The 25,126-nt window shown below is 36.0% G+C and overlaps 3 protein-coding genes across 6 annotated transcripts; 1 reads left to right on the forward strand and 2 right to left on the reverse strand.

The window, feature by feature from the left end:
• The first annotated feature begins 1,579 nt into the window (after nucleotides 1–1,579).
• LOC140839717 (5-methyltetrahydropteroyltriglutamate--homocysteine methyltransferase) lies at nucleotides 1,580–6,720 on the forward strand. 3 transcript variants are annotated; one of them, XM_073206632.1, is made up of 12 exons: nucleotides 1,580–1,710; nucleotides 2,816–3,169; nucleotides 3,261–3,348; nucleotides 3,542–3,669; nucleotides 3,766–4,157; nucleotides 4,234–4,397; nucleotides 4,573–4,653; nucleotides 4,736–4,902; nucleotides 4,984–5,089; nucleotides 5,202–5,452; nucleotides 5,535–5,736; nucleotides 6,073–6,720. In XM_073206632.1, the coding sequence occupies exons 2-12, from the start codon at nucleotides 2,820–2,822 to the stop codon at nucleotides 6,439–6,441; spliced, it is 2,298 nt and encodes a 765-aa protein (XP_073062733.1). In that variant the 5' UTR covers nucleotides 1,580–1,710; nucleotides 2,816–2,819; the 3' UTR covers nucleotides 6,442–6,720. The 3 variants fall into 3 exon arrangements, with proteins under 3 accessions (XP_073062733.1, XP_073062734.1, XP_073062732.1); XM_073206633.1 differs by lacking the exon at nucleotides 1,580–1,710 and adding an exon at nucleotides 1,832–1,902; XM_073206631.1 differs by lacking the exon at nucleotides 1,580–1,710 and adding an exon at nucleotides 2,363–2,439.
• A 3,409-nt stretch (nucleotides 6,721–10,129) lies between these two features.
• Nucleotides 10,130–11,398, reverse strand: LOC140837975 (uncharacterized). The gene is made up of 2 exons (XM_073204058.1): nucleotides 10,994–11,398; nucleotides 10,130–10,660 (listed from the first exon to the last, which is right to left on the reverse strand). The coding sequence occupies exons 1-2, from the start codon at nucleotides 11,115–11,117 to the stop codon at nucleotides 10,233–10,235; spliced, it is 552 nt and encodes a 183-aa protein (XP_073060159.1). The 5' UTR covers nucleotides 11,118–11,398; the 3' UTR covers nucleotides 10,130–10,232.
• Nucleotides 11,399–11,829: 431 nt separating this feature from the next.
• LOC140837976 (uncharacterized) lies at nucleotides 11,830–14,053 on the reverse strand. Of its 2 annotated transcripts, XM_073204059.1 has the most exons (5): nucleotides 13,240–14,053; nucleotides 12,718–12,936; nucleotides 12,516–12,605; nucleotides 12,129–12,206; nucleotides 11,830–12,046 (listed from the first exon to the last, which is right to left on the reverse strand). In XM_073204059.1, the coding sequence occupies exons 1-5, from the start codon at nucleotides 13,675–13,677 to the stop codon at nucleotides 11,864–11,866; spliced, it is 1,008 nt and encodes a 335-aa protein (XP_073060160.1). In that variant the 5' UTR covers nucleotides 13,678–14,053; the 3' UTR covers nucleotides 11,830–11,863. The 2 variants fall into 2 exon arrangements, with proteins under 2 accessions (XP_073060160.1, XP_073060161.1); XM_073204060.1 differs by having other exon boundaries at nucleotides 11,830–12,206; nucleotides 13,240–14,041.
• Nucleotides 14,054–25,126: the final 11,073 nt, after the last annotated feature.

The raw sequence follows: 25,126 nt of genomic DNA on the forward strand, positions 1-25,126 counted from the left end.
TAACATAAATAAGAGATCTGTATCATAAAATATGACACATGAGATCGTCATACAAGTTTTTATCATTACAGGATGACGATCCCATTTACCTACTCAAAAAATGTGTTCATTTGATATCAAATGGAGGGCAATTATGGTAATTGAGTTGTCGCAGTGCCGAGATCTGGAGGGTGGACCACGTAGCACGCCGCCATTCCTACCAACTATTGCCACCAAAGTCACCAAACCACTCTTAGAAATGGCGATTCCAATTGTTTTTCTTTTACTTTGTCAAAATTACCCCCTCCATACTTTGTTTTGCCCAGGGATTCATGGGGCGCGTGACAGACCGACTTTGCAGCCAACAAATATTACACATAGGTAAATAGTTAAAAGTGAATTAGAGGACCTCTCACTTCGAATAAAACTTGACCTCACAATCATGAAATAATAATCACGGTGAAAAAATCTCGACCTCTACATTTTTTTTGTTAGATTTGAGATAAAAGTTCGATTACTAGATTTTGTTGACGTTCAATCATAACTTGAATAGATAACCAGTAAAATGTCAATTTTAATTTTGTATGTATTCGACTATAACGAGTTATTTATTTTTTGTTTAATCATCAGTAGTTTTGTAATTATGTAATGACGATCAATTTTAGGTATTCTAATTTTAGGATCGCGTATTTGTCACTTACCAAAAGCTATGACTAACGGTAATTGTCCAAATCAAATATTTTAAAACGTACATCAGCACAATAGCTACGTTTGGATTGTCTACTCAGCAGAGACAATTATTGATTCTCAATAATCACCTTCTTAATAACTGCATTACTTGTAATCAATTGAAATAAAAAAATGTGATTTCTGGATCTAATAACAATTGTAGGATCGAATGTTTGTCATTTTACCAAAAGTTAAAGCTGACGATAATAGTGCAACTCAAATATTTTAAATCGTGCATCAACACAAACACTACATTTCGATTGCTCTATTCAGCACGAAGAATTATTGCACACCAACATAATCAAAATCATGTAACTAAATTATTAATATTGTTAATGAATTTTTATAGTTTTACAGATAATAAATATATCGTGACATGCATATGTGTTTAATAACATAATTATGAAAATTTAATAATGATTTTGACAAGAAAGACTAAAATTGATAGTTGAAACTTACACGACTATAATTGATTCAAATAAAGATACAAGATAAAAAAAATATGACACTCATTACATATAATATCAGTGTTCTAAAAAACGATAGAGGGACGGTTACCCATCATATATGTTACTAAAATTGACATTTTTCGTTATTATACAAAATTGTTGTGGTTCAGTTACCCCACGATATTGAACTGGACTGAATTGGTAACACCATATTGTGAAATATAAATACACTAATTGATTTGCTATGTTTGAATTAAAACTAAATTTCTGATAAAAGCAAAAAAATAAGTCGCCAAATCATTTTGTATTGTTCGATTTAGGATCCACATATCCTAAAGCACGCGCCTCAGTAACCGCGCGTCACGCAGTTACCCCCGTCAAAATTTCACCGAATTCTACATATAAAATAAAATAAAATATGAAGATTTCTATTTTGTTAATTAATCTCGTCTATAAATAATCTCATCAGCCTGCTCCTCAAACTCGTGTCTTCCCATTCTCTCCGTCTCCCTCGCCTCAATTCAACCGCTCCCCGTCTCCATTTCCCCGAAAAGTATGGATTTCCTGTCCCTCTCTATTCCTCTTGTGTATTTATATTTTTTTGCTGAACGTCTTCGTTCGTTCGTTCTTTAGAGTCCTTTTTTATTTGCTATTAGACTCGCGATTTTGTGGTTTTTTTGGGTAGATTTGTGGTTTTTGAATTGCATTTTTGAAGGTTTTTACAACGTTTCGCTTAGATCTGTCGGTGAGATTCTGTTTTGTTTGTTTTCATGTGGTTTTTGATGCTGTGATTTTCATTCATTTTCTGTGTCCTGCGTGATGATTGAATTCGATTCCAAATCGGTTGGATAGAGTTATGAGACGACAATCTTTACCTTTGAGCTAGCTTTTTTTGGGTTTGAGTAAGCTCTCAATATTATTCTGTTATCAGATCTCAGACCACCTATCCCGTGGTCAAGTTGCATATATGGACTTGGCCAGTCGGGTTGAAATAGGTCCAAGTCTTGATCTTCTAACATTTTTTGATGTCGGTTTTGTGGGTTTTGGAATCTCGATGCAGGTAATGCGCTGACGTGGCTTTAGTAAGGAATTGTGATTGGGTGGCAGGGATGGAATCCGTGTGGATAGGCTATAATTAGTTAGTTTGGGGTGGTGAGGGTTGGAAGTTGTAGATCTGGATTTGAGATTTTGCATTGAATAGATCTGGCTTGAAGTGGATAATGAGACTGTGTAGTCCGATTAAATTTGTCGGCATTGTGCCCCTGGTTCGGGTTTCCTGCATGTAATGGTTTCCTGTGTTTGGATCTGGAATTTTTCCTTTTTTTTCCCAATAAGTATTTTGGATCTTAGAACTCATAGTGGTTGATTTAACACCACCATATAGTGGAATCGTCGTGGAGATTTGATCAGTCTAATCCGTGTGAGATCTGTTTTAGCCATTTTCCCTGTCTGGTCATTTGATGCGTTTTTTATTTTTAATTTGTAAGAAAATATAGATATACGGGCTGCATGTGAGCCATGTGTTTAATAGAGTCAGGCATCTCACTTAATTAAAATGTAGAATTTTATTAACATGATTTGATCGTATGCATCACCTATGTGATATTTGTGTTGTACTGTTTAAATCGTGATCTGATTGAATGAATTTGATGAACCAGAAAAATGGCATCTCACATCGTTGGATACCCACGTATGGGCCCTAAGAGAGAGCTGAAGTTTGCTCTGGAATCTTTCTGGGATGGCAAAAGCAGCGCGGAGGATTTGGAAAAGGTGTCTGCTGACCTCAGGGCATCCATCTGGAAGCAGATGTCTGATGCCGGGATCAAGTACATTCCTAGCAACACATTCTCTTACTATGATCAGGTACTTGATACAACTGCGATGCTTGGTGCTGTCCCCTCGAGATACAATTGGAGTGGCACTGAGATTGGTTTCTCAACCTACTTTTCCATGGCAAGAGGAAATGCCTCAGTTCCTGCTATGGAAATGACAAAGTGGTTTGACACAAACTAGTAAGTGATGCGTAAGACTCCTCATAGCCTTAGACGGTTAATCTTTATGTTGGTTATGTTTTTTAAAGTTAACATTATTTTGCCTTTGCAGCCACTTTATTGTACCAGAATTGGGGCCAGATTTGAAATTTTCATATGCTTCCCACAAGGCTGTGAACGAGTACAAAGAGGCTAAAGCGGTATGAGCTCTGTAAATCTCCTTTTATGTTTCTAGTTTTATCAATAAACAGAAATGTGTGTTCTTCTAAAAGATGGCAGCCATTGCCCTCTCATCTGTGTATTTCAAGTGTCGTTGTATAATTGATGTCTCGTTGTTAACTAAAAGTTTGTTTGATTTGTTACTGCCATCTGACGGGTTTCACCTTCACGCAGCTTGGAGTTGATACTGTTCCTGTACTTGTCGGCCCAGTTACATACTTGTTGCTTTCTAAACCAGCCAAGGGTGTTGAGAAGACTTTCCCTCTTCTCTCTCTTCTTCACAAAATTCTTCCTATCTACAAGTAAGAAAACACGTTACATTAATTTTTAACCAGTTGACAGTCTCATTCGTCACATTGTCGAACCAATTTGGTAAATAAATGGACGTATACCTGCAGGGAAGTTATTACTGAATTGAAGGCAGCAGGCGCTTCATGGATCCAGTTTGATGAGCCCACCCTCGTATTGGATCTTGACTCTCACCAACTGGAAGCATTCACCAAGGCATATGCTGAATTAGAATCAAGCTTATCTGGGCTTAATGTTCTTATTGAGACTTACTTTGCTGATGTCCCTGTGGCCGCATTCAAAACCCTCACCTCTCTTGCCGGAGTCGCTGGGTTTGGTTTTGATTTGGTCCGTGGTAGCAAGACCCTTGATTTAATCAAGAGCGAATTCCCTTCTGGAAAAATCCTTTTTGCTGGAGTGGTTGATGGCAGGAATATCTGGGCTAATGATCTGGATGCATCTCTTATAACCCTGAAGTCTCTTGAAGGAATTGTGGGAAAGGGTATATTGGCTAACTCCTGGATTTACTAGGTATCAATTTACTTTTATGGAGAGTCATTTTCTCACTTTTCGTGCAGATAAGCTTGTTGTGTCCACCTCCTCCTCCCTTCTCCACACTGCTGTGGATCTTGTGAATGAGCCCAAGCTGGACCAAGAAATTAAATCCTGGCTTGCATTTGCTGCGCAAAAAATTGTTGAAGTTGATGCTTTGGCAAAGGCACTGGCTGGAAAGAAGGACGAGGTATAATTCACAACAGTCATATGAATTGAGGACAAATTATTTTCATTTGAACCTTTTTCCTAAATACATTTTGTTCATCATTATACTATTCATGTCTTTCCACAATTTCTTTATAGTTTTGTCTGGAACATGATGAATAAAGTAGTATGATCTGGTTGTATTTTTTTCTTGTCAGGCATTCTTCTCTGCTAATTCTGCTGCTCAGGCTTCCAGGAAATCCTCTCCAAGGGTGAATAATGAAGCTGTCCAAAAGGCTGTAAGTAGTTAATCTGCATATTTACCATTTGATAGAGTTCTCTCTGATGCTTATCAATCTGCTCTACTTTTTTGCAAACCAGGCTGCTGCTTTGAAGGGCTCTGACCATCGTCGTGCTACCAATGTTAGTGCTAGACTTGATGCCCAACAAAAAAAGCTTAACCTTCCAATCCTACCAACCACCACCATTGGTTCCTTCCCTCAGACCATTGAACTCAGAAGAGTCCGTCGTGAATACAAAGCCAAAAAGTGAGTGATTCTCTCTTCCTCTGCACTTTGTAATCGGCAGACTTAAGATTATATATTTTAAAGCTACACTTCGTTTTGTAGGATCTCTGAGGAGGAATATATCTCATCTATCAAAGAGGAGATCAACAAAGTTGTCAAGCTTCAGGAGGAGCTCGACATTGATGTTCTTGTTCATGGAGAGCCAGAGGTAAGCCAATGCAATGATCATAAATAAGCTATTTATCACATGTTCGGACAAATCGAAGCTACTATGAAGTCATTGTGACTATATCTTTATGTTTTGAATATTTTAATTCCAGAGGAACGACATGGTTGAGTACTTCGGCGAGCAATTGTCTGGCTTTGCCTTCACTGCCAATGGGTGGGTGCAATCTTATGGATCTCGCTGTGTGAAGCCACCAATCATTTATGGTGATGTGAGTCGCCCCAAGCCAATGACCGTCTTCTGGTCCACTGCTGCTCAGAGCATGACCAAGCGCCCAATGAAGGGAATGCTTACAGGCCCAGTTACCATTCTCAACTGGTCCTTCGTACGAAACGACCAACCCAGGTCTATTTCTGCCCTGGAAAGATATGGCATTCTTGTTTGTCACTATTTAAACGTATTCTGACTCACATTTCTTGTTTCTCAGATTCGAAACCTGCTATCAGATCGCCTTGGCCATTAAGCACGAAGTCGAGGATCTTGAGAAGGCTGGAATCACAGTGATCCAAATCGACGAAGCTGCACTGAGAGAAGGATTGCCTCTGAGGAAGGCTGAACATGCTTTCTATCTAGACTGGGCCGTCCACTCATTCCGAATCACCAACACTGGTGTCCAGGACACGACCCAGGTTTGTCCCATTTGCCTCTCTTTTTTCAGTCAGTTATTTTATCACGTTAAAAAATGTCAGCGTGTTCGACTTTTTACAAAGAAATGGTTTCTAGCATGATATAGAGTCAGTTATAAAAAAAACCCTGGAGCAAGAAGCTTTTTTATATGCACGACCAACGGGCATGTATATTTAATACTATATATTTTCCCCTGAGTTCCGCTTTGTTCCTGAATGGTCATGTAAGGTACAAAATTATTTTTTGCGTTTTAAACCAAGCTTTTAGGCAAAATTGTAATGTATGTACCCAACACTATAATACCCCCTTACCAAACCTTTATCCTTTTAACATTACAGATCCACACCCACATGTGCTACTCCAACTTCAATGACATCATCCACTCCATCATCGACATGGATGCTGATGTGATCACAATTGAGAACTCCCGGTCTGATGAGAAGCTGCTATCCGTTTTCCGCGAAGGTGTGAAATACGGTGCTGGAATTGGTCCTGGTGTATACGATATCCACTCCCCGAGAATACCCTCTACCGAAGAAATTGCGGACCGAATCAACAAGATGCTTGCTGTTCTTGAAACCAACATCTTGTGGGTAAATCCCGATTGTGGTCTGAAAACGCGCAAGTATGGTGAAGTGAAGCCTGCACTCGAAAACATGGTTTCTGCTGCAAAACTCCTTCGCACTCGCCTTGCAAGTGCTAAATGAGCAAATTTAAAGGTGCCACATACACTTGCCAGTTTCTATAATTAGTTGTTTCTCAATTTCTACGAAATGGTTCTCATTATTGAATAATTTGTTGTTTGTCATGAAAAACAAATGGCCTTTTATTTTTGTTTTTGGCTTTTTTTTTTTTTTTTTTTATCTTTCACGCTTCTGAAGTGTTGTATTTTGGATTTTGAGGTGTATCATCTTGATCAAGAGAAATTGAAATTTCTGTATTCAGAACAAGTAGCTAAATTTGCTGTATCTAATTTATTTGCGTTATCTTACAGTTTCAAGGTGGTGTGAAAAGTGTTGACGAATTGAATTGAGTAAAAAAAAGCTGCTAAACTAATGTGAGATTTTACGAGTTTCTAACTTGATCTTAAGTTTTCAAATTTGATTGTTTTAAATTTAATAATTTAATTAATGTTCCTTTCTTATGAATATAATCCAATGGAAATGTATCTTATTTAATTAATGTCATCGTTATTTTGTGAGTTTTTCCAAGTTGTCTGACCATTGATATTGCAATTATTTATTGTTATGTTCTATTTAAATACTCTAGAGTTTATTGTATTATGTTGTACTCCACAAAGTTTGTGTTGCATTTGTGATTTGCATAATTTACGTGTCATGGCCATTTAAATTTATATGTGATCATATATTGATTTTTTTATAACTATTATTATTTAGTTTTATTTATTTTCACATCTATTTACTTAAGAAGGTCCGTCGGTTCCATTTATAAAGTGAGAATTACTCCGACCACTTGCAATTCAAGATCAATAGGTTAATAATATTTTTTTTTTTTGAAAAGTGGTTTATTGGTCGTGAATTCCCAATAAAAAATTCAGATTTTTAATAGAAAAATCACAAGTGAAATTTTTAAAAATTAATGACTAGGATTAATCCATATTTTCTTATTCATTTTTCATGATATGTTGATCTAATGAAAATATTTGTTGTGATTGAAAAACTGGATGCAATCATAAAATAGACGTTTATTTTAAAATAAATATTATAACATCACATTTATTTTAATATTTTTTTTCCATTACTGATATGATCTATCAAGTAAATAGTAATTGTTTTTTTAATTGAATCATTATTGTTAGGATCAAGTGCTTAGCGTTAGACAACAAAATATGCATGTTAATTTTTTTTATCCTTACGGCATCGCAGAAGGCACATATTGATTGCTAATGTGTCAGACTGTTAGGCCAATATGTCGGGAGGTGCATGTCTATATGTTGGTGTTGTCTCATATACATTACAAATTACTCTTACATAGGGATGTCAAAATGGACTGGCAGAGCGGGTCGGCCTGCAACCCATAGGAACCCGTCATTTTGACGAGCCACTAAATTGTCAACCCAGCACAACCCTCCATTTCCCTATCATCGGTCATATCTTATCAGAGACATTATTATTTTTTAAGATATGATATCACTCTTTTATGACACACCTAACCAATCTGATCAAGTGACACAACATCAACAGTTTGACACATTATAACTTTCAGGAGGCCACCTATAGTTACCAATGCACACTTAACCCAAAAATTATAAAAAAATCTGATTTATTTGTACATAGAGAAATAACAAAATATAAAAAACTTATTTATAATTATACTTTCTAAAAAAATTAAATAAATAAATCTATTTATTCCCATATTAAATATAAATCGTTCTTGCTTATTCCCCGGAAAGAGCCGAGTCTCCCTTGGACTCGAGAAGAATAAGAAGGATAGGGGAAGCCAAGGTAGGCCAGACCGAAAACCAGCCTGGGTGAAGAAAGTGTTCTTATATAAGCATCATTGAGTGTGCAACAACTAGAAAAACATATTAGAACAACACACACTTCGACAGACTTGGGCTCCTAGCTTAGCCCGAGCGGTATAAGAAGACTATGATAATGGATCAAAGACTCTTTCTGTGTCAATTCATCATAACCATTGTCATAGCATCTCGAGATAGACATCTATTCTGGGTTCAGAGATATGGATCACAATGCATCAAACTCATTATTATGTCAGTCATCACACGTAAGGGTGATGTAACAAGACTGAAAGTAGTATGGGTTGTCAGTAGTGACTGTGTCATGTGAGCAGCGCACGTGCAACTGTTTGATCACGAGGAGTAGTCGGGTACTGAAAATAAAGTCATCATTACATTTACCTCTATAAATACTCAGATATGTTTAATCATTGAGTGTGTCTCATGTGAGACTGTCTCACGGATCTTAATATATGAGACGGGTCAACCCTACCCATATTCACAATAAAAAGTAATACTTTTAGCAGAAAAAGTAATACCTTTTCATGGATGACCCAAATAAAAGATCCGTCTCACAAATATAACCCGTGAGACCGTCTCACACAAGTTTTTGCCTTAATCATTTAGGACATTCAGTTAACATTTTTTCAAAAACATTCACTATATACTCTCTATATCACATTTTTCTTTGCGTGGATATTTGATTGACTTGAGCGCTGGAGTGGTTACGTCGAAAAACTTTTCGGCGCCCCACTAAAGTGTTTTTTTTCCAAGTGTGCAGAACACTCAGCACAGGGTCTCTCTATCCGATTTCCAGCACTCCTAGGAAAGGAACATAATCAGGCTCAGTAAATTGCTCACCGAATGCACCCAATTTACCCAGACATAACAGTTCTTATTTTAATTAAGTAGAAATAATTATAACGGACAACTCAAACGATAAGAATATGATTCAATCAAGGTAGATGAATAATGAACTGTTTTTTATTTGAATCAGAGGCGGATCCATAAATTAGATTTGAGGTGAGCTTAAACTTGATGTGATTAATTACATATTATTAAAGATAATTTTGAATTATAAAAAAATAATGGTCAAGGTAAGAGTGTCTAGAAATTTTTTTATTTATCTACAAAAATACCAGAAGCACTTTTGAATAATCAGATTAACATGATATCAACTTCTGAATTTGAATCAAAATGAACGAAAACACAAGAAAAATTTGGGGCTAAAAATGCAAAAAAGATTTTTAAAACGTGGGTATAATTTTGTTTAAAGCAAAAGCAATCATTGGATCCATTGTAAAGATAATACCTTCGAAGTAGATTGAAATATACTATGTTTTTCGATGATTTAAATATGATACAGACTTCAATGAGGTGTTTCAGAAGTTGCTTGTTCAAACATTTTTTTGGTCATCTATCTTATTAACAATATCGTTGAAAAAATTAATTACTAAAATAATCAAATTTCAAAATAATATGAATAAATAACAGAATTTTTTTTACATGTAAATATATGTTATAACTCATTTTATGATATTTTATAAAATTTATGAAAGATCAAGAGATCATATTAAACAAGAAATAGAAAAAAAGAGAATAATGAAGTGATAAGATAAAATCTTCATTTAAATGACATTGTATTATTTGAATTACAAGCATTTCACAAATATATATTAATTTGTTATTTTTTATGGCTTAACATGTGTATCATATTTACGAGTCTTTACTGAGGAAAACAAATGAGACTTTGATCTTTAATTTTTGTTATCATATTTCAATTAATGAATTTGACCAAACTCCTTTGAAGCTTTCAAATAATACGTGTTCTATATGCGTTGTTTACTAGTATATAAAATATATGAATCACGAAGTAAAATATAATGCCTAAATTCAATACTAATTCTAAACAAATCTGAATAAATTTAAATTCATTTATTTTTGATTAAAACTAAATAAGGTCCGAACCTGAATGCTCCATGTACATACATCACTAACCAATTATCAAATTTATAATCATTAGTAATTACAATCATCAACCTCGACAACGGTAGATTTGTACATGTAAATAACATAAGCCACCAACGTCGCCACAGCCACACCCATAGCTGCCACTGTCACGGCTGTTTTGCCAAATTTCAAACCTGTAGCAGCCCGTTTCCGCCCCCGGAACTTATCTTCTATCTTTGCATTTGCATCTCTTATATGATTTGAAAGCAGTGCCTTTTGATCATCCTTTTCGGGGACCACACGTTCTCTTTTGAGCATTGTAACACAGAGCCAGCCATTTACAAATTTTGCGCTAATTGTTGAGGAATCATAGATGTTTGATATTGTTATTTCCTTGTAGAATTTACTTTTTCCCGATGGACTTATCGAGCGTTCCCCTGAAATCTTTAGTGTTCCTTGATGGCTAATTTGCACTTTTAGCTGTTCCTTTTTGAAATCTTGAAATATAATCAAAGGCATTTCTCACATGAGACTTGAGAGTAGACAGACATGGAAATGTTAAACAAAAAAGGACCCTTTTGGAGCTATTAGCCTACTTTTAAATCTAAAATGTGGAAACACTGTTTTCAAGCTTTGTCGATCGCAGAAATAATATAAATCGTATTTGAATATACTCACTGTGTTTCTCTTTGAATACCATATTTGCTACAGTAGAACATGAATTTCTTTAATATAATCTTATTGATTTCTGAGTTTTCAATCTTATTATCTGATATATAATTTAATGTTACTAAAATAAATCGATATCGTCTCATTGCACAAGAAATCACCTTGGAGATGGACTTCAAGAATGTCACGATCTTCCTTGCGTTGCCATTTACAAAATGGTTCAAATTCGTGAATTTCAAGCACTTGATGAATTTCAAGCGCTTGATCGCCTAATCTTCCTCCCATTTGTTATTATCTGTTGAGAATGTTTGGTAAAGTCAGTGAGGTATTTTTGTCTTCAATTCATTTATATACATGTTGTAATGTTTAAGAATAATTGAGAAAGCATAATGTGAAGGATTACCTAAGCGGTTTCTTTTGGATTTCCCATTGAGAGAGAATCGATTCTTGCTTAGCTTTATGCTTAAGAATTCCCACTTAATTTTCCTGTGTTTTGATTTCTTCTTCGTATAAGCAATCGAAATCCCACTTAATAATTGATTTTCTTGTGCCGATTCTTACCCGAAGTATATGATTTCTTATTGTTGCCAAAAACTTGTGTGAGACTTTCTCACGGGTCGTATTGTGAGACGGATCTCTTATTTGGGTTATCCATGAAAAAGTATTATTTTTTATACTAAGAGTATTACTTTTTATTGTGAATATGATTAGGATTGGCCCGTCTCACAGATTATTATCCGTGAGACGGTCTCACATGAGACCCCCTCCTTAATGTTTAACTTTAAGAGAAAAGCATTTTTCTGCACAAAATAAGGTCCAGATCAGAGAAGTAAACGAATTCAATCGCTCCCGAACTACTTAGAGCTCGACTCGATAAAAAACCCGTTCGATTAAACTTATCGAACCAACCTCGAACTTTAAGATGTTCGGTTTGCGAGCTCGAGCTCGGCTAGTTTTTTGGAAAACATACCCTTTTAATTCCTCGTATCTTTTCAAGTTCTTTCGAAACTCAGAGTGTGATGTATTACGGATCAAATTGAAATATTCAGATAAAAACTCGAATTAATTCTCCAACTAACCCCGATAAAACTATATATATAAAGATCAATGATGGATAAATTTTCCTTCATTTTCTTCATTACTATAAGCCACATAAAATAACAGGTGGAGGCCTTACTAAGCCAATGCAGCAAGAAATCCCCTGTAATTTGCCTCTGCAACACATTCACAAATAACATTTTTCAATTCTTCACCATACTTTTTCTTGAAAATTCTTCTAATTTCATCCATGTCTACCTCTGCCCTGCTAACCATAATTCGCACCAACACGCCTTTATCATTTGTCGTCGTCCCCTTCAGGCATTCGTGCAAATTCTACCAACCATACAATATCCCACATCAATTTTTTTCAAGAAAAAAGAGTCTGATTTGAGAGCTACACTATCCAAGTCTGATGTACAGTTAGTATATATAACTCTTATTTGCTTGTCAGTATCAGTAAACGATTCAAGCTTCTAAAAATAGCAGAAGTCAAATTTCCTCTCTATATAAACATAGTATGTCTAGGAAAGTTTAAAATCAAAGAGACGATTAATTGATTATTACCATATGGTTTTTCATATATGAGACATAAGAGTAAATAGAAGAATTTGGGCTTCTGGAAATGGGAATGTATCAAACTACCTTAGCAAAATACTTGGATGGATTGTAAATGCATGTGGCAACAACTCTCACTACATCTTCAAAATCTCCAAGGTCCTTACTTTTAAGGAACTGCAAAGTCAATGTATTACAACCTTTAAGCGAAGAGAAATTAATCATGCTAATGACAATATACTAGACGAGTATCGGAAGGCGTCACAAAAATCATTTAAAAGTTTCTTACAGCTGTGTAGCTGTGGCCATAAATATGGTTATAGGTAAAAAGTGTTAGCTTGATCTGTGGAATGCTTCTTTTACTCAGAATCTCCAGCACAACAGCTTCATCAATTGCTCCTGCCTTCCCTTCCCCTGTTTGGTACAATCTTCTTGCATCACATTTTGCTATGTGTTGGCTGATTTCAGCATTGTGTGCCTTGTGTGATGCAGATAATGCCATTAACATCTGTTGAATATGAAAAACCCCGCCTAAAGTTTCGATTCGATTAATAAGAAACTAGAGAATATTTAGCATTTACGTATCAACTGTAATGTCTTAATTCGCAAGCTCCTTATTACAAATTTTTTAAAAAAATGAAAAGAAACCCATAAGAACGTTCATTGTTCTTTTTATTATTATGATTACAACGGGTCGGAGATTTTGTTTCCAACGTGATCGAACTCACGACCTCTTTTTGGAAGAGGTCAATGTCAGATTATTGGCATGAAGAACATTAAACTTGGAAGACAGAGAAACACGCACTCAAACCTTTTGGTATGGATGGGATGGTTCAATAGCAGCAATGTCCAAGACCAAGTGGCTCCTATACTTCAAGCGATAAGCTTCCAATATGAGCATAACATGACTCGATTTCCGGCACGTGAAAATTTCGATCAAGGCCTTGTAATCGACGGATTCATTTCTTTCAAGTGCCCGTCTAGCGAAATTCGCATCACGCTCGGATGGGTTGAGCATCAAACTCGACAGAAACGAGACCTCCGGCTCAGTATTTTGGCAAACTTGGACAAGATCTTCTTCGTAAATTCTCTTGTATTCCTCTCTAATCTTCCTGCACTCCAGCTGGCTTAGACTACTGAGAATTTGAACAAGAACATTGGGCTTGTCCAAAGAACCGTGAATTTGTTGGCAAATGTTGTCGAGACCGATGTCACTTGTTGTTGGAATTGTTGTTGCTAGTGTGCCCATTCCAAGAACATTACCTGTGAGTTCTTGGGTGGGGCTGATCAAGAACAAGATTGGGAGATGGAAGAAGAAAAGTAAAGCACTGACTTGTAAGACAAGGGAAAGTGGAGTATGAAATGCTATTTTTGAAGGGATTCAGTGGGTGGTGATTGGGGAGGATGAATGTGTAATGGAACATAAAGAAGAAAATGCCAAAATCAACTTGTTGCTGATTTCATGTTCCAATTGATTGATTAATACTTAGTGCACCTCATTTGAGTGTAATATACCATCAATGACTTGAAAAATATTCTAAGCTAGTCTTTCGAACTTTCTTCGCAGCTCATCTTGCTTTCGACGTCTCAAATTTAAAAAGAGATCTCGAATTCGAAATTTAAGTCGAAATATTTATCTCTCACCCAAAAATACAGAAAACTCATTTCCAAACACATAGCAGATAATTTTTTAGGCCTGTTCCTTAGGTAGTAGACCTCTAAGAAAAAGAGTCTCACATTTAAGAGAGTCACAGAAAATGACGTGTAGACGTAAAATGAATGTAAAGTGACCCGAAAAGTTTGTATTTATTTAATTAATGCAGCAGTGTAGTTTGATGGTTTCCTAGTCGACAATGAGTCCTCTTCCCTACTTTTATGTTATGTCTCCCTCTGTTTCCACTATGTTGCTTGTGGAAAACTTTCTGCACCAAAAATGATTTGTCCTTGTTTGATCTAATTTAAATTATAATTAATTCTAAAATTGTGATTTCATATATTTTTTTCATATCTCTTGCAGAAGTGCGGATCACACTGAATGGGCTGGTTCATTTAGGAGAAAACTAGACTTCATCGATGTTGCATAGATATTCCTCTGTTGGATAATTTGATTGATAAAAGTATTTACTCGTTGCAGCAATATAAGATCACCTCTTTTTTATCTCATTTTTCGTGTTTATGTTGGCTACGATGAAGTTTTGGGCAATATAATGTTGGTGTTGTTAACTTGTCCTGTCTGAGAAAAGGAGCCTAAGTGTCAGGATGCATAGATAGAGGAGCAATGAAGGGCAAGCTTGCTGTTAGCTGTCTACTGCCTCCTGAAGGATCACCACAGTTTCAACAAAGATGTTTAGGAAGTATCAAGATATGTGTAGTCTGGGACGTGTCAAAAAATATTTTCATCATGGGCGGAATGAATTGATAAACAATATTAAATGATAAATATTTAAAATTTCCTTCACGTGAAATTTCCAATCAGCAGGAGACTAGCAGTTCTCATCCTCTTGTTTCCATCATGGGGGACAGCTGTGAAAGAAAACTCTCAGGAAATGGGCTAAATATTGGACTAAAAATAAAAAATATAAGGCTAAAATTTAAAAAAAAAAAAAAAGAAAGAAAACTCAATCCATATTCTTAATTAGACCCAAAAAATAGATTGGGCTGGAGCCACCCCAGCCTTTGGGGTGGCTCCGTCCCTGTATGTAGTGTTCGTGAAACTATCAAGATAGTTAAATGGAGAGTTGATGTTGAGAAAACGATTATTTTACTAAGAGAGATCTTGATTCTTGATATGAGATCATGGATGATACTTCAAGTAGCGCTCGAGTCATCCTGGAACTCGAGCAGAGGATAGATCAGAAAGATAAGATAAGTCGGGGTAAGAACTAGCTGGGGAAAATAAACTTTTTAGTACGTATGCTCCAGTAAGCCTAGATTCTTAGCCCGGACAATGTAAAAATATTTAACGGATCAGAGTACATGTTGTGGGGACCCGGGCTCTAAATCAAATTCTATCTGGGATTAAATGGATCTGTGAGAAAATGTGGGTCAAATTTTCGCTTTTTAACATTAAATCAAATGTCATCACTAAGCGTAATCTTTCGTTATTAATTTACATCATACATAATGTACAAACATGATAAATGTGTCTCGTTTTAATACATCATTCTAACTAGTGTATAGTTTAATACAAACCATATATACAAATACTACAAGTCTAGTAAGAGCCACTAGTCATCTTCTGCGTCCGTAGTCACCACGCTATCTCGTACTCATCTCTGTCGTGACCCAGATCCTGCCCCACCTGTTGTTATGCACACATACAGACATAACAACAGCCGGAAACTCCGATGAGAACACATCCCAGTATAAAACATGTATACATGCATATGCATAATAAAATCATAAAACACAATATCATGCATGTGATCTACATCATAGGTTCCATAGTCTATGAAACCAACATATATAAGCATGCAATGTAAATCAACTCATGTCTTGACTCTACTTTACTCTACTCTAGGGATCCCGGGGTGAATAAGACGTCACTGTCTGTTACCTACCCTCCCAATCGGGGTAACTGTATGTCTTACTCTTAGACTCCGGTCGTGTCTGTATCGAATGTCTACAATCGGAGGAAGTCTGCTCCTATGCGTCGATACTCCGAACGTCTAGTTTTGACAAATCTGTCAATGACTCTCCTATCTCAATGCTGGAATATAAATCTATAGACAAAGCATGATCATATCAATAGATTTGAATATAAATCTATAAACAAATCCAAAACATATCAAAAGATTCAATAATAAATCTAGTATGTGATTTTGTTGAGAAACTCTAATCAAATCTGATTTGAGTCGTGTCTTCCCTATAATCACATGAATTATACCTTTCTTGTCGTATTCTTGTCGTGATCGAAGTCCCGAAGACGAATCTGTCAATCTCAATCTGAAATGGCAATGTTGACACACGCTTTATCAATCTCTAACTCAACCAAGACATATATATACGATCTGTAATTAGTCTTGATACAATTTGACGGCATAACGACGTGTTCTCGCGGTACCAATCAATTCAACTTTCAACACATATCACTAATTCATAATTCTCAATTCATAAATCTCATCATACTCTTATGATACTATCCAACATCTGCATAATTTAATTCTAAACATGCTGAAATTCATAACAATAACGTATGTCATCATTTCCCCGATCCGTTTACGTTACTACGATGTCTGTTCTCTTCAGAACATATAATTACAAGCATATCAGCATTTTCCCCAACATCAATATCTTAAATCATGCAGGAATGTAAAGAAACTTACATCCTTTGATAGCCCTTGTCAAGAGAAGCAAGAATCTATACTTGGATTAAAGTTTGGATGAATAATTCTTACAAACCCAAGTGATGAAGTTGAAATGAAAGCTTATAACTCCCTTCTCTCTTGTTTCTGATCTGTTGGAGCACTCAACAATGAAGATTCGGTGCTATTCTATATATATATATATATATATATGCCATGTGTCATCATAAAAATCGAAGGTGGATTTCTCGCATGCAGCACTGCGGGTGCGGTCACTCTTGCACCGCGGGTGCGCTCATGCTTCGGCATGGCTTTTATTTTTCAAAAATGACGACCGCGGGTGCGGTTCTGTTCTTACCGCGGGTGCGGTCACCCCACTGTAGCTGCACCGTGGGTGCGGTCCTTCTAACACCGCGGGTGCGGTCTTGCTTCGTAAAAATGTGCAACTTTCTGTCCATGCTACCGCGGGTGCGGTGTCTTTCCTTACCGCGGGTGCGGTGTGGTTTCGACAGTACATTCAAAATTCCAGAATTAATAACCGCAGGTGCACTCTTGTTCTAAGCGCGGGTGCGGTCTATCAACACTCTAATTTCTCATGTCTTTCTCCCCTCATTGCACGTCATGCATTCTCATATATTCCGAGTCTCACGTTAATGAAGATTAATAATCTCGAGCCTTACAGTACATATTCATGTTCTCGTATCACGATCACTACCCCAGCACTTCGGGACAGCTGAAGATTCCGAATCCACGGGTGTGGAAGCTATGCCTTGAAATCATTAACATGTCATTTAAAACATGTAAGGGTGGTGTGACAAGACCAGAAACAATATAAGTTGTCAGCCTGTAAGGGGGCAGGGTAGTGGCATCCATCATGCCAGGAAGAGTTACCAGACAATGAAAACAAGATCATCATTGACTTTTACCCTATAAATACTCAGGTTTATTTGATCATAAGACATTTTATTCACAAAACACTTATCACAAGCACTCAGTATACAATCTCTATATCGCGCTTCCTTTGCGTAAACATTGGACTGACTTGAGCATCAGAGTAGCTACATCGGAAAAACTTTCTGGCTCCCCGCTAACGATCTTTGTTCTTAAAAGTAAGCATATCATCTTTTCCAGGAAAAATTTACCTCAGCTCCTGGCAGGATGGGGTTATATCGCTCTGCAGAGGCTACTGTGAAGAAAGAGGGATCGATTTCCCAAGAAGAGAGGTCTTGGGAGAGAGTGAGCGACCGGGTTCTCTCTCCTCGGCTTGGGTCCTGGTGGTCTTGGTCTCAACCCCTTTCCAAGCCTCAGACTTTTCCCGAACCTCGGTAGCCAACCTCTCGTCAGTAGCTGCCCGAGCTTCCTCGACCGCAATCTTGGCTAGTGCTTTCTGTTCGGCAGCCACCTTCTGAGCTGCTTGTCTCTTTTCTTCTGCTGCCTTCTCAAAGTCCTTCTCTTGGCAGAGGCTTCTTGCATCTCGGTATTACCTGCAAAGAAGGGAAAATTGTCAAGCAACAAAGTATAAAAAGACAAAAGGAAGAAAAAAAGAGGAAGGAAGAATTATCAGGTTGAGCACCCGAGGTCTCAAACTCGTCTATTGCCCTATCCACAAAGTCTTAAGCTTGGGCGCTCAACCCAAAAGCCACTAGGCTTTCCTTTGAGATTAAGAGAGAAGAGGAAAATTTTTGCCCTTCCACGAGCTCATGATCTAGGCCTCTTGAGTTTTATAGTGACCAGGGAGCTCATGCTCGGCAAGAAGGTTGGGTCGGAAGCCAATCGGGAATTTCGGGGAAGAAGAAGTATAGAATAAGTGGGTTGATTAGAAGGTTGTGCATCATGAAAAGAATGTATGTCAATGCCATTATACAGAAAGAATTGAGATGAAGATGGTTCAAGAGTACATTCATAAAATGAGCCACCTCATTATAAAAATAAGGGATGAGAAATAAAAGGTCGATACGGACCTAATCTCAGGAGAAAGTATAGAACCTCTTTGGGGGCTGGTCAGCCTGGTTTGAGGGACCAAGGATAAAGATAAAGTGTGAAGAAAGAATTTTTGGAACACCATGGAATACTCGGGATATCAGCTCATCAGTCCTCGTCGATCCCTAGGCGAAGCGTACTGACCATGGCAGAACACCATGGGGTACTCAGGGACTCGACCTTAGCCTTGGTAGAAGTACAGACTTTGCCATTACTCTTCTCCCGGGCATTAGAGGGCCAGACAGTCTGGAGGATACTTTTGGACTTTTTGGAAGGGAGGGAAAATACTAGTTTTTCTGAAGGAACGATGAGGAAGATGGAGAGACACACAGAAGGGGTGGAATTGGAGTGCAACATGGCAGACTCTAGGTCCGAGGCATCACAAGTTTGGCACCCGATGTGGAAGAAGTAGAATTGCACATATCTTGGAAAAAAAATATTACTTATGAGTAAAATAAAGAAGAAATTAACCGGAGTAAAAGACACAAGTTCGCCGAAGATAGAGAAGGTGACGTCAGAATCTTAGGAGCAGGAGAACAAAGCTCGAGGATGCAAATGTGTAAAGTGAGGTAAGGCAGTTAGTATTTATATGAGAGAAGAAAGCGATTCAAGCTGTTGATCTCGAAATAAAAGGATGTGATGCACCTCGGAAATTGAAATGAGTCGACTCGAGAAGATGGAAAGTCGGGTCTTGTAAATGAAGCGGCATCTGTCAGGAATCTGTCTTTTTGACTATTAGGGCTTATGTCATGTTGTCATCTGCCCTAGCCTCGCTTAAATTCAAAATATAAATTAATATATCGCTCGAGTCCAACCTAATCACTCAGGACAACGAGTAAGACTATAGCCTAACTATAAAAAGAGGGAGTGGTGATACCCCGGGAACCGCCCGGGTCATCCTGGAACTCGGGCAGATGATAGATCAAAAAGATGGAGAAAGCTGAGGTAAGAACCAGCTGGGATAAAGTGACTCTTTAGTAAATCTTCCTTGGACGATCAGACCAGTGCATGCTCTAGTAAGCCTGAATTCTTAGCTTAGCCCGAGAAATGTAAGATACGTAACGGATCAGGGGGCCTGTCTATGTTCTCACATTACGATAACTGCTTGGGCATTTCAAAATCATTATCATGTCATTCAGCGCACGTAGGGGTGATGTCACAAAACTAGAAGCAATATGGGTTTTCAGTTGGGATAGTGTCAAGGAGCGGTGTATAGACATCCATCTTGCCATGAGGAATGATCAGACATTGAAAATAACGTCGTCATTGACCTATAAATTCCCAAGTTTACTTTATCATAAGAAATTCTATTTACAAAACACTTTTCACAAAGACTCGATATATACTTTCTATATCGCACTTTCCTTGCGTAAACATTTAACCGATTTGAACGTTGGAGTGGCTAAGCTGGAAAACCTTCCAGTGCCCCGCTAACGTTCTTTCTCTTAAAAGTGTGAAGATCATTCAGCCCGGGGACTACCCGCCCGATCTCTAGCATTCCCGTAAAGCACATATCCGGCCCGGTAAATCTTCTATCCAACTTACCTGATTTACCCCGCTGACATCAATGGATTTTCCTCTTCAGATTTCGGGAAAATACGTCTCACTGTGTCGAACTAAAAACGTAATGCAATTCAAGTGTCATATACTCGAGTGTGAGAAGAGTTTGAGATTGGAGCCTCCATGAGGTTGTGTAGTTTGTGGATGTGAGTTTTAGAGTGACAACGAGGCGTATGGTGTTGTCTAGATGGTGATGTGGTTTGAGAGAGGAAAATAAAGAGTTTTGGAGTTTGCCTTTACTCTGATGCTATAAACTAGTACAAAATATGTGATGGATATAAATAATGATTTGGTCATATAACAAGAAAAATTTATATTTTATATTGTAAAGTTTCAGCATCAATTATATATCTTTTCATTTCGAGAATTTTAATTATTTATTATGAGTTGACAATTTTAATCAATTGTTGTGAAAATGCTATGTAATATATCACAAGTTAACCTCATATTAAAAAATATTAAAATAATAATAAAAAAAGGACTAAACAATGTAATAAAAAGGCAAAAACATGACTAATGGTTTATTTATAAATATGAAAAATTCAGCATTGGCTCGACTTCCGAGGAGGTTTGACGAGTCCAAGATAAAACGTGATCGGACTAAACAATGAATCTGCCAGCCCTATTATCCACGTGGGTGAGCATTCGATTAATTCGGTTATTGACTAAACCGAATTAGCCATCCACATTCGAGCTATCCAAGCACGCAAGTCAATTGTACAACTATTTTTGTCATAGATTTCACGAATTAATTTTATTAGATTCATCTTAAACTTTTATTTAAATCATTTATAAAAAAATATTTTTTTATATTTAAAAAAATATTATTATAAATATGAAGTTATTTTTATTGCCTCACAAAAGACCTGTGAAGCCAAGTTTTATTATTTGTTCTTCTAGAAAAAATTTAAAGATATTTTGTTGAAATTGATGTAGTGTTTATATATTAACACTTACTGTTAATTAGAATGAGAAAAAAATATAAATAACATGTAATATTAAAATATATTTATTTTTATAAATATTTCTAATTTATATACACAGGTCGGTCAGGTGTTCATCTATGTCATAAATTGTATTATTTTGCTGTCTCAAAGGGATTCTATGATTTAAATTTCGATTATGGGACAGATAAAATAAAAATTATATGTTCTAAAAATTGTCGGTGCAAATTCAAGGTTTGCACTTTTCAATTTCCTTAAAAAAATTATTAAAAGGACAACCTTCTCAACTGTCAACGTTGACATCCCCCACCCTAAGTCATTAACATTAATATCAACTAATTAAGTAAACAAAAGATTATGTTTGTGTATATACAAAATCATTCACATTTCTAAATAATTTATATTTCTCCCATAAAATTTTGAAATTAACCAGAAGTAATTTTTAATAATATATTGATTTCTATATAAAAGATAAAATAGTATAAAATGATTCATAGAGATTACTTATTATTAGTATGATAACATTTTAGTATTTTTTTTTTTTGAGAATATTATGATGTTGTTATCTATGTTTTCGTAATCAAACAGATGATTGAATCAGTTTATTTTAAAAAAAATTGTCTAACAGTTCAGATGTTAAACTAGAAGATCGGACCATTATATTGTTATAATACATAAATGTTAATATAATATGATGAATAATATATTTTAAATTTTAAAGCCAAAATTATTTATATAAATAAACAAAAAAATATATTTGTCAAAGTTTAAAAATTAAATAGTTATATACATATATTTAAAAAACCAATGATATATATATAAATTAAATTTAAGATTTTTAAAAATATAAAAAAATCGAAAAAACAGTTTTTCTGGTTCATAGCCGGTTCCACCGATTCTTGCTTGATTTTGATAAATTTGAAATCTAATGCGGTTTTTGAGGGTGTTTCGTGCCGGATCGGTGATTGTTACTGATAGAACTAACCGACCTGATCCGATTTTGAAAACATTGGTTTTTACTTTATAAGCATATTCTTTGTTTTGGGTGATGCTACATATACATTGATATTTGCACATTAAATCTTATATGACAAAAGAAATCCATTTAAAAATTTAATTTATCAAAATCTTATGTTATATTGAATATAAAATTTAATGATATAACGATAAAATCTCATATACAAGGGTTTTTTTTAAAACTAATTTAATTTTAAATTTTTTTTTAAAAATAATGTAAAAAAAAAAACTTTTGCAAAACTAAGGCAATCCGCGCTTACGAAGCGCGGACGCTGCGCACGTGGACCAGCGTCCGCGCTTCGTAAGCACAGACGGAGTCTAGGTCAGTGACTAAAAATTTTAGCGACGGAATATATACCGAAACCGTCGCTAATTAGCGACGGTTTTAAAAAACTGTCGCTTAAATTGACTCGGCGACGGTTAATAAACTAGCGACGGTTTGTAAACCGTCGCTAATTGCCAAAATGTCCATAATTGTATCAACAGCGTGCACATATACGCCCGATAATCTTGAACTTTCAACAGCTTGCAACTTTACAGTATGCAATATACGCTGCGGAAAGAAAATTTGTGCGCTGTGAAAAAACCATTTTTGTTGTAGTGAAGACAGAGAAAAAACAAACAAGAAATTGTGTGAGGTTTAGGTGCTTTAATATATTAAATACACTAATTAAATACGTAATTAGGCTTTAGGTCTATTAATGGGTTTAATTAGGCTCATTAGTCTTAATTAAAATAATAAAAATATTTTTTGTAAAATAAGTTTGTGAATTTAATAGCCGGATTGCCAAAAAGTTCGTATTTTTGTTGAAAAACCAACACCGATAAAATTTACGTCCCGACGTATATAATCACTTCAAAACCCTTTATTTTCAAAAATAAGAAAAAGAATCACCCTTATTTTAAATAATTAAAAACAATTATTTAATAAAAACATTTTTTTTATTTTTCAGCCATCGGTCTCCGTTCCTCGATCGCAACTCGAATAACTTTTAAAAATATATTTTAATGCAACCATGTAGAAAAATATATTTTAAACACGTAAATATGCACAACATAATTAATTAATGCAATTAAAATATTTAATTAAAATACACGAGAATTTAATAATTGTATGCACGTGGCCTTAAAATTTTCGGGGCGTTACAAACAGCGTGCACATGTACGTCCCGGATAATCTTGATCTTTCTACGGCTTGCAACTTTGCAGCGTGTAATATACGCTGCGGAAAGAGAATTTGCGCGCTGCGAAAATCCACTTTTGTTGTAATGAAGACAGAGAAAAAAACAGACAAGAAATTCATCAAGTACATGACATTCGACCACAGAATGATGTTGAGGAATATGAACAACATTCAATTGAGATATCCCAGTCTTACGACATCTCCACAATCCTATGAAAAACTTATTTCTTGATAAATTTCTTGTTTGTTTTTCTCTGTCATCACTACAACAAAAATGATTTTTCGCAGCGCGCAAATTATTTTTCCGCAGCGTATATTGCATGCTGTAAAGTAGCAAGCCGTTGAAAGTTCAAGATTATCCGGGGCGTACAAATGCACGCTGTTGATACAATTATGGGTATTTTGGCATTTAGCGACAGTTATAAACAATCGCTAATTAGCGACGTTATGGAATAGCGACGGTTTATAAACCGTCGCCGATTCAATTTCAGCGACAGTTTTTGAAACCGTCGCTAATTAGCGACGGGTTTGCTATCAATTCCGTCGCTAAAATTTTCCGTCACTGACGTGGACCAGCGTCCGTGCTTACGAAGCGCGGACGGTGGTCCACGTGAGCAGCATCCGCGCTTCGTAAGCGCGGATTGCCTTAGTTTTGCAAAAGTTTTTTCTTTTACATTATTTTTGAAAAAAAAATTTAAAATTAAATTATTTTTAAAAAAAACCCCATATACAAATGACGGTAAATTGGATCTATCGTAAATGTCATTACATATTTTTACTGTCAATTAGTTATTAGGAATGTTTGGTGTGTAACATAACGTTGTTTTCGGTGCTCACTCATTTTCTACATGCAACCTACTAAAATTATTCAAGTTAGGTTTATTATTTATAAATCAATTTTCAAATATTTTTTCAACTATATTTTTATGTATATTACCAACCATATCGTATTTTATTTTATAAATAATATAATGAAGATGACTCCCTTTCTTCTACGAGCCAATAACGAAAATGCCACTAATTTTCTGATTTTAGAATAAGTTGAAGGTGGGAGTGACTAGGGTATATGATTCCAAAAAATAAGATAAAAAATTTGTGTGAAACGCCTTCACGAGTAGTATTTTGTGAGACATATATCTTATTTGGGTCATCCATGAAAAAGTATTACTTTTTATGCTAAGAGTATTATTTTTTATTGTGAATATCGGCAGGGTTGACCTGTCTCACAGAGAAAGATTCGTGAGACCGTCTCACAAGAGACCTACTCGAAAATGAATTAATTGTGCTGATTATTATGCCTCAAGCAAAGAATTAAATTATTATCACAATTTAAATTCTAGTTATATCTCATTTATTTATTTTATGTTATTTGAAGAACTCATTAATAATTAATAATTAGAAAGTTTAAAACATAATCTATTTATTTATTTTTATCAATAATATTTAACGTGTCGATAAACAAGACTGCCATAGCTCCACACGATTGACGCTCCGAGTCTCCGACAGAAGAGAAAGACTGGGGGCCGCTTAAGATTTGGTTCGGATCAGACCCGACCCGCCTCTTTCGCTTTTACTAAATCCGGGGGGCATTTTGGTCTCCCGAGAATTCACGAGATTTGACCGAGCTGTCCTTGAACTTCACGCACCTGTTTTCCTTCCGCTTCCCGTTTTGCATCTTTTTGGGTTTTTTGGGGTATATTCTCTCTTGCC

Source organism: Primulina eburnea, chromosome 8 (genome assembly GCF_022965805.1).
Source record: "Primulina eburnea isolate SZY01 chromosome 8, ASM2296580v1, whole genome shotgun sequence".
Lineage (NCBI taxonomy): Eukaryota > Viridiplantae > Streptophyta > Magnoliopsida > Lamiales > Gesneriaceae > Primulina > Primulina eburnea.

Bases quoted from the DNA above. Each gene is read 5' to 3' on its own strand.
- LOC140839717 (XM_073206631.1), top strand. From the start codon at position 2,378: ATGAGACTGTGTAGTCCGATTAAATTTGTCGGCATTGTGCCCCTGGTT. The intron at 3,670-3,765 runs GTAAGAAAACAC...GTATACCTGCAG, and splicing joins AAAATTCTTCCTATCTACAA to GGAAGTTATTACTGAATTGA. The intron at 4,903-4,983 runs GTGAGTGATTCT...TTCGTTTTGTAG, and splicing joins CGTGAATACAAAGCCAAAAA to GATCTCTGAGGAGGAATATA.
- LOC140837975 (XM_073204058.1), bottom strand. From the start codon at position 11,117: ATGGGAGGAAGATTAGGCGATCAAGCGCTTGAAATTCATCAAGTGCTT. The intron at 10,661-10,993 runs GTGATTTCTTGT...TTATATTTCAAG, and splicing joins TCTTGAAGTCCATCTCCAAG to ATTTCAAAAAGGAACAGCTA.
- LOC140837976 (XM_073204059.1), bottom strand. From the start codon at position 13,677: ATGGGCACACTAGCAACAACAATTCCAACAACAAGTGACATCGGTCTC. The intron at 12,937-13,239 runs GTTTGAGTGCGT...CATATTCAACAG, and splicing joins CATCCCATCCATACCAAAAG to ATGTTAATGGCATTATCTGC. The intron at 12,606-12,717 runs GTAAGAAACTTT...TTGACTTTGCAG, and splicing joins ATGGCCACAGCTACACAGCT to TTCCTTAAAAGTAAGGACCT.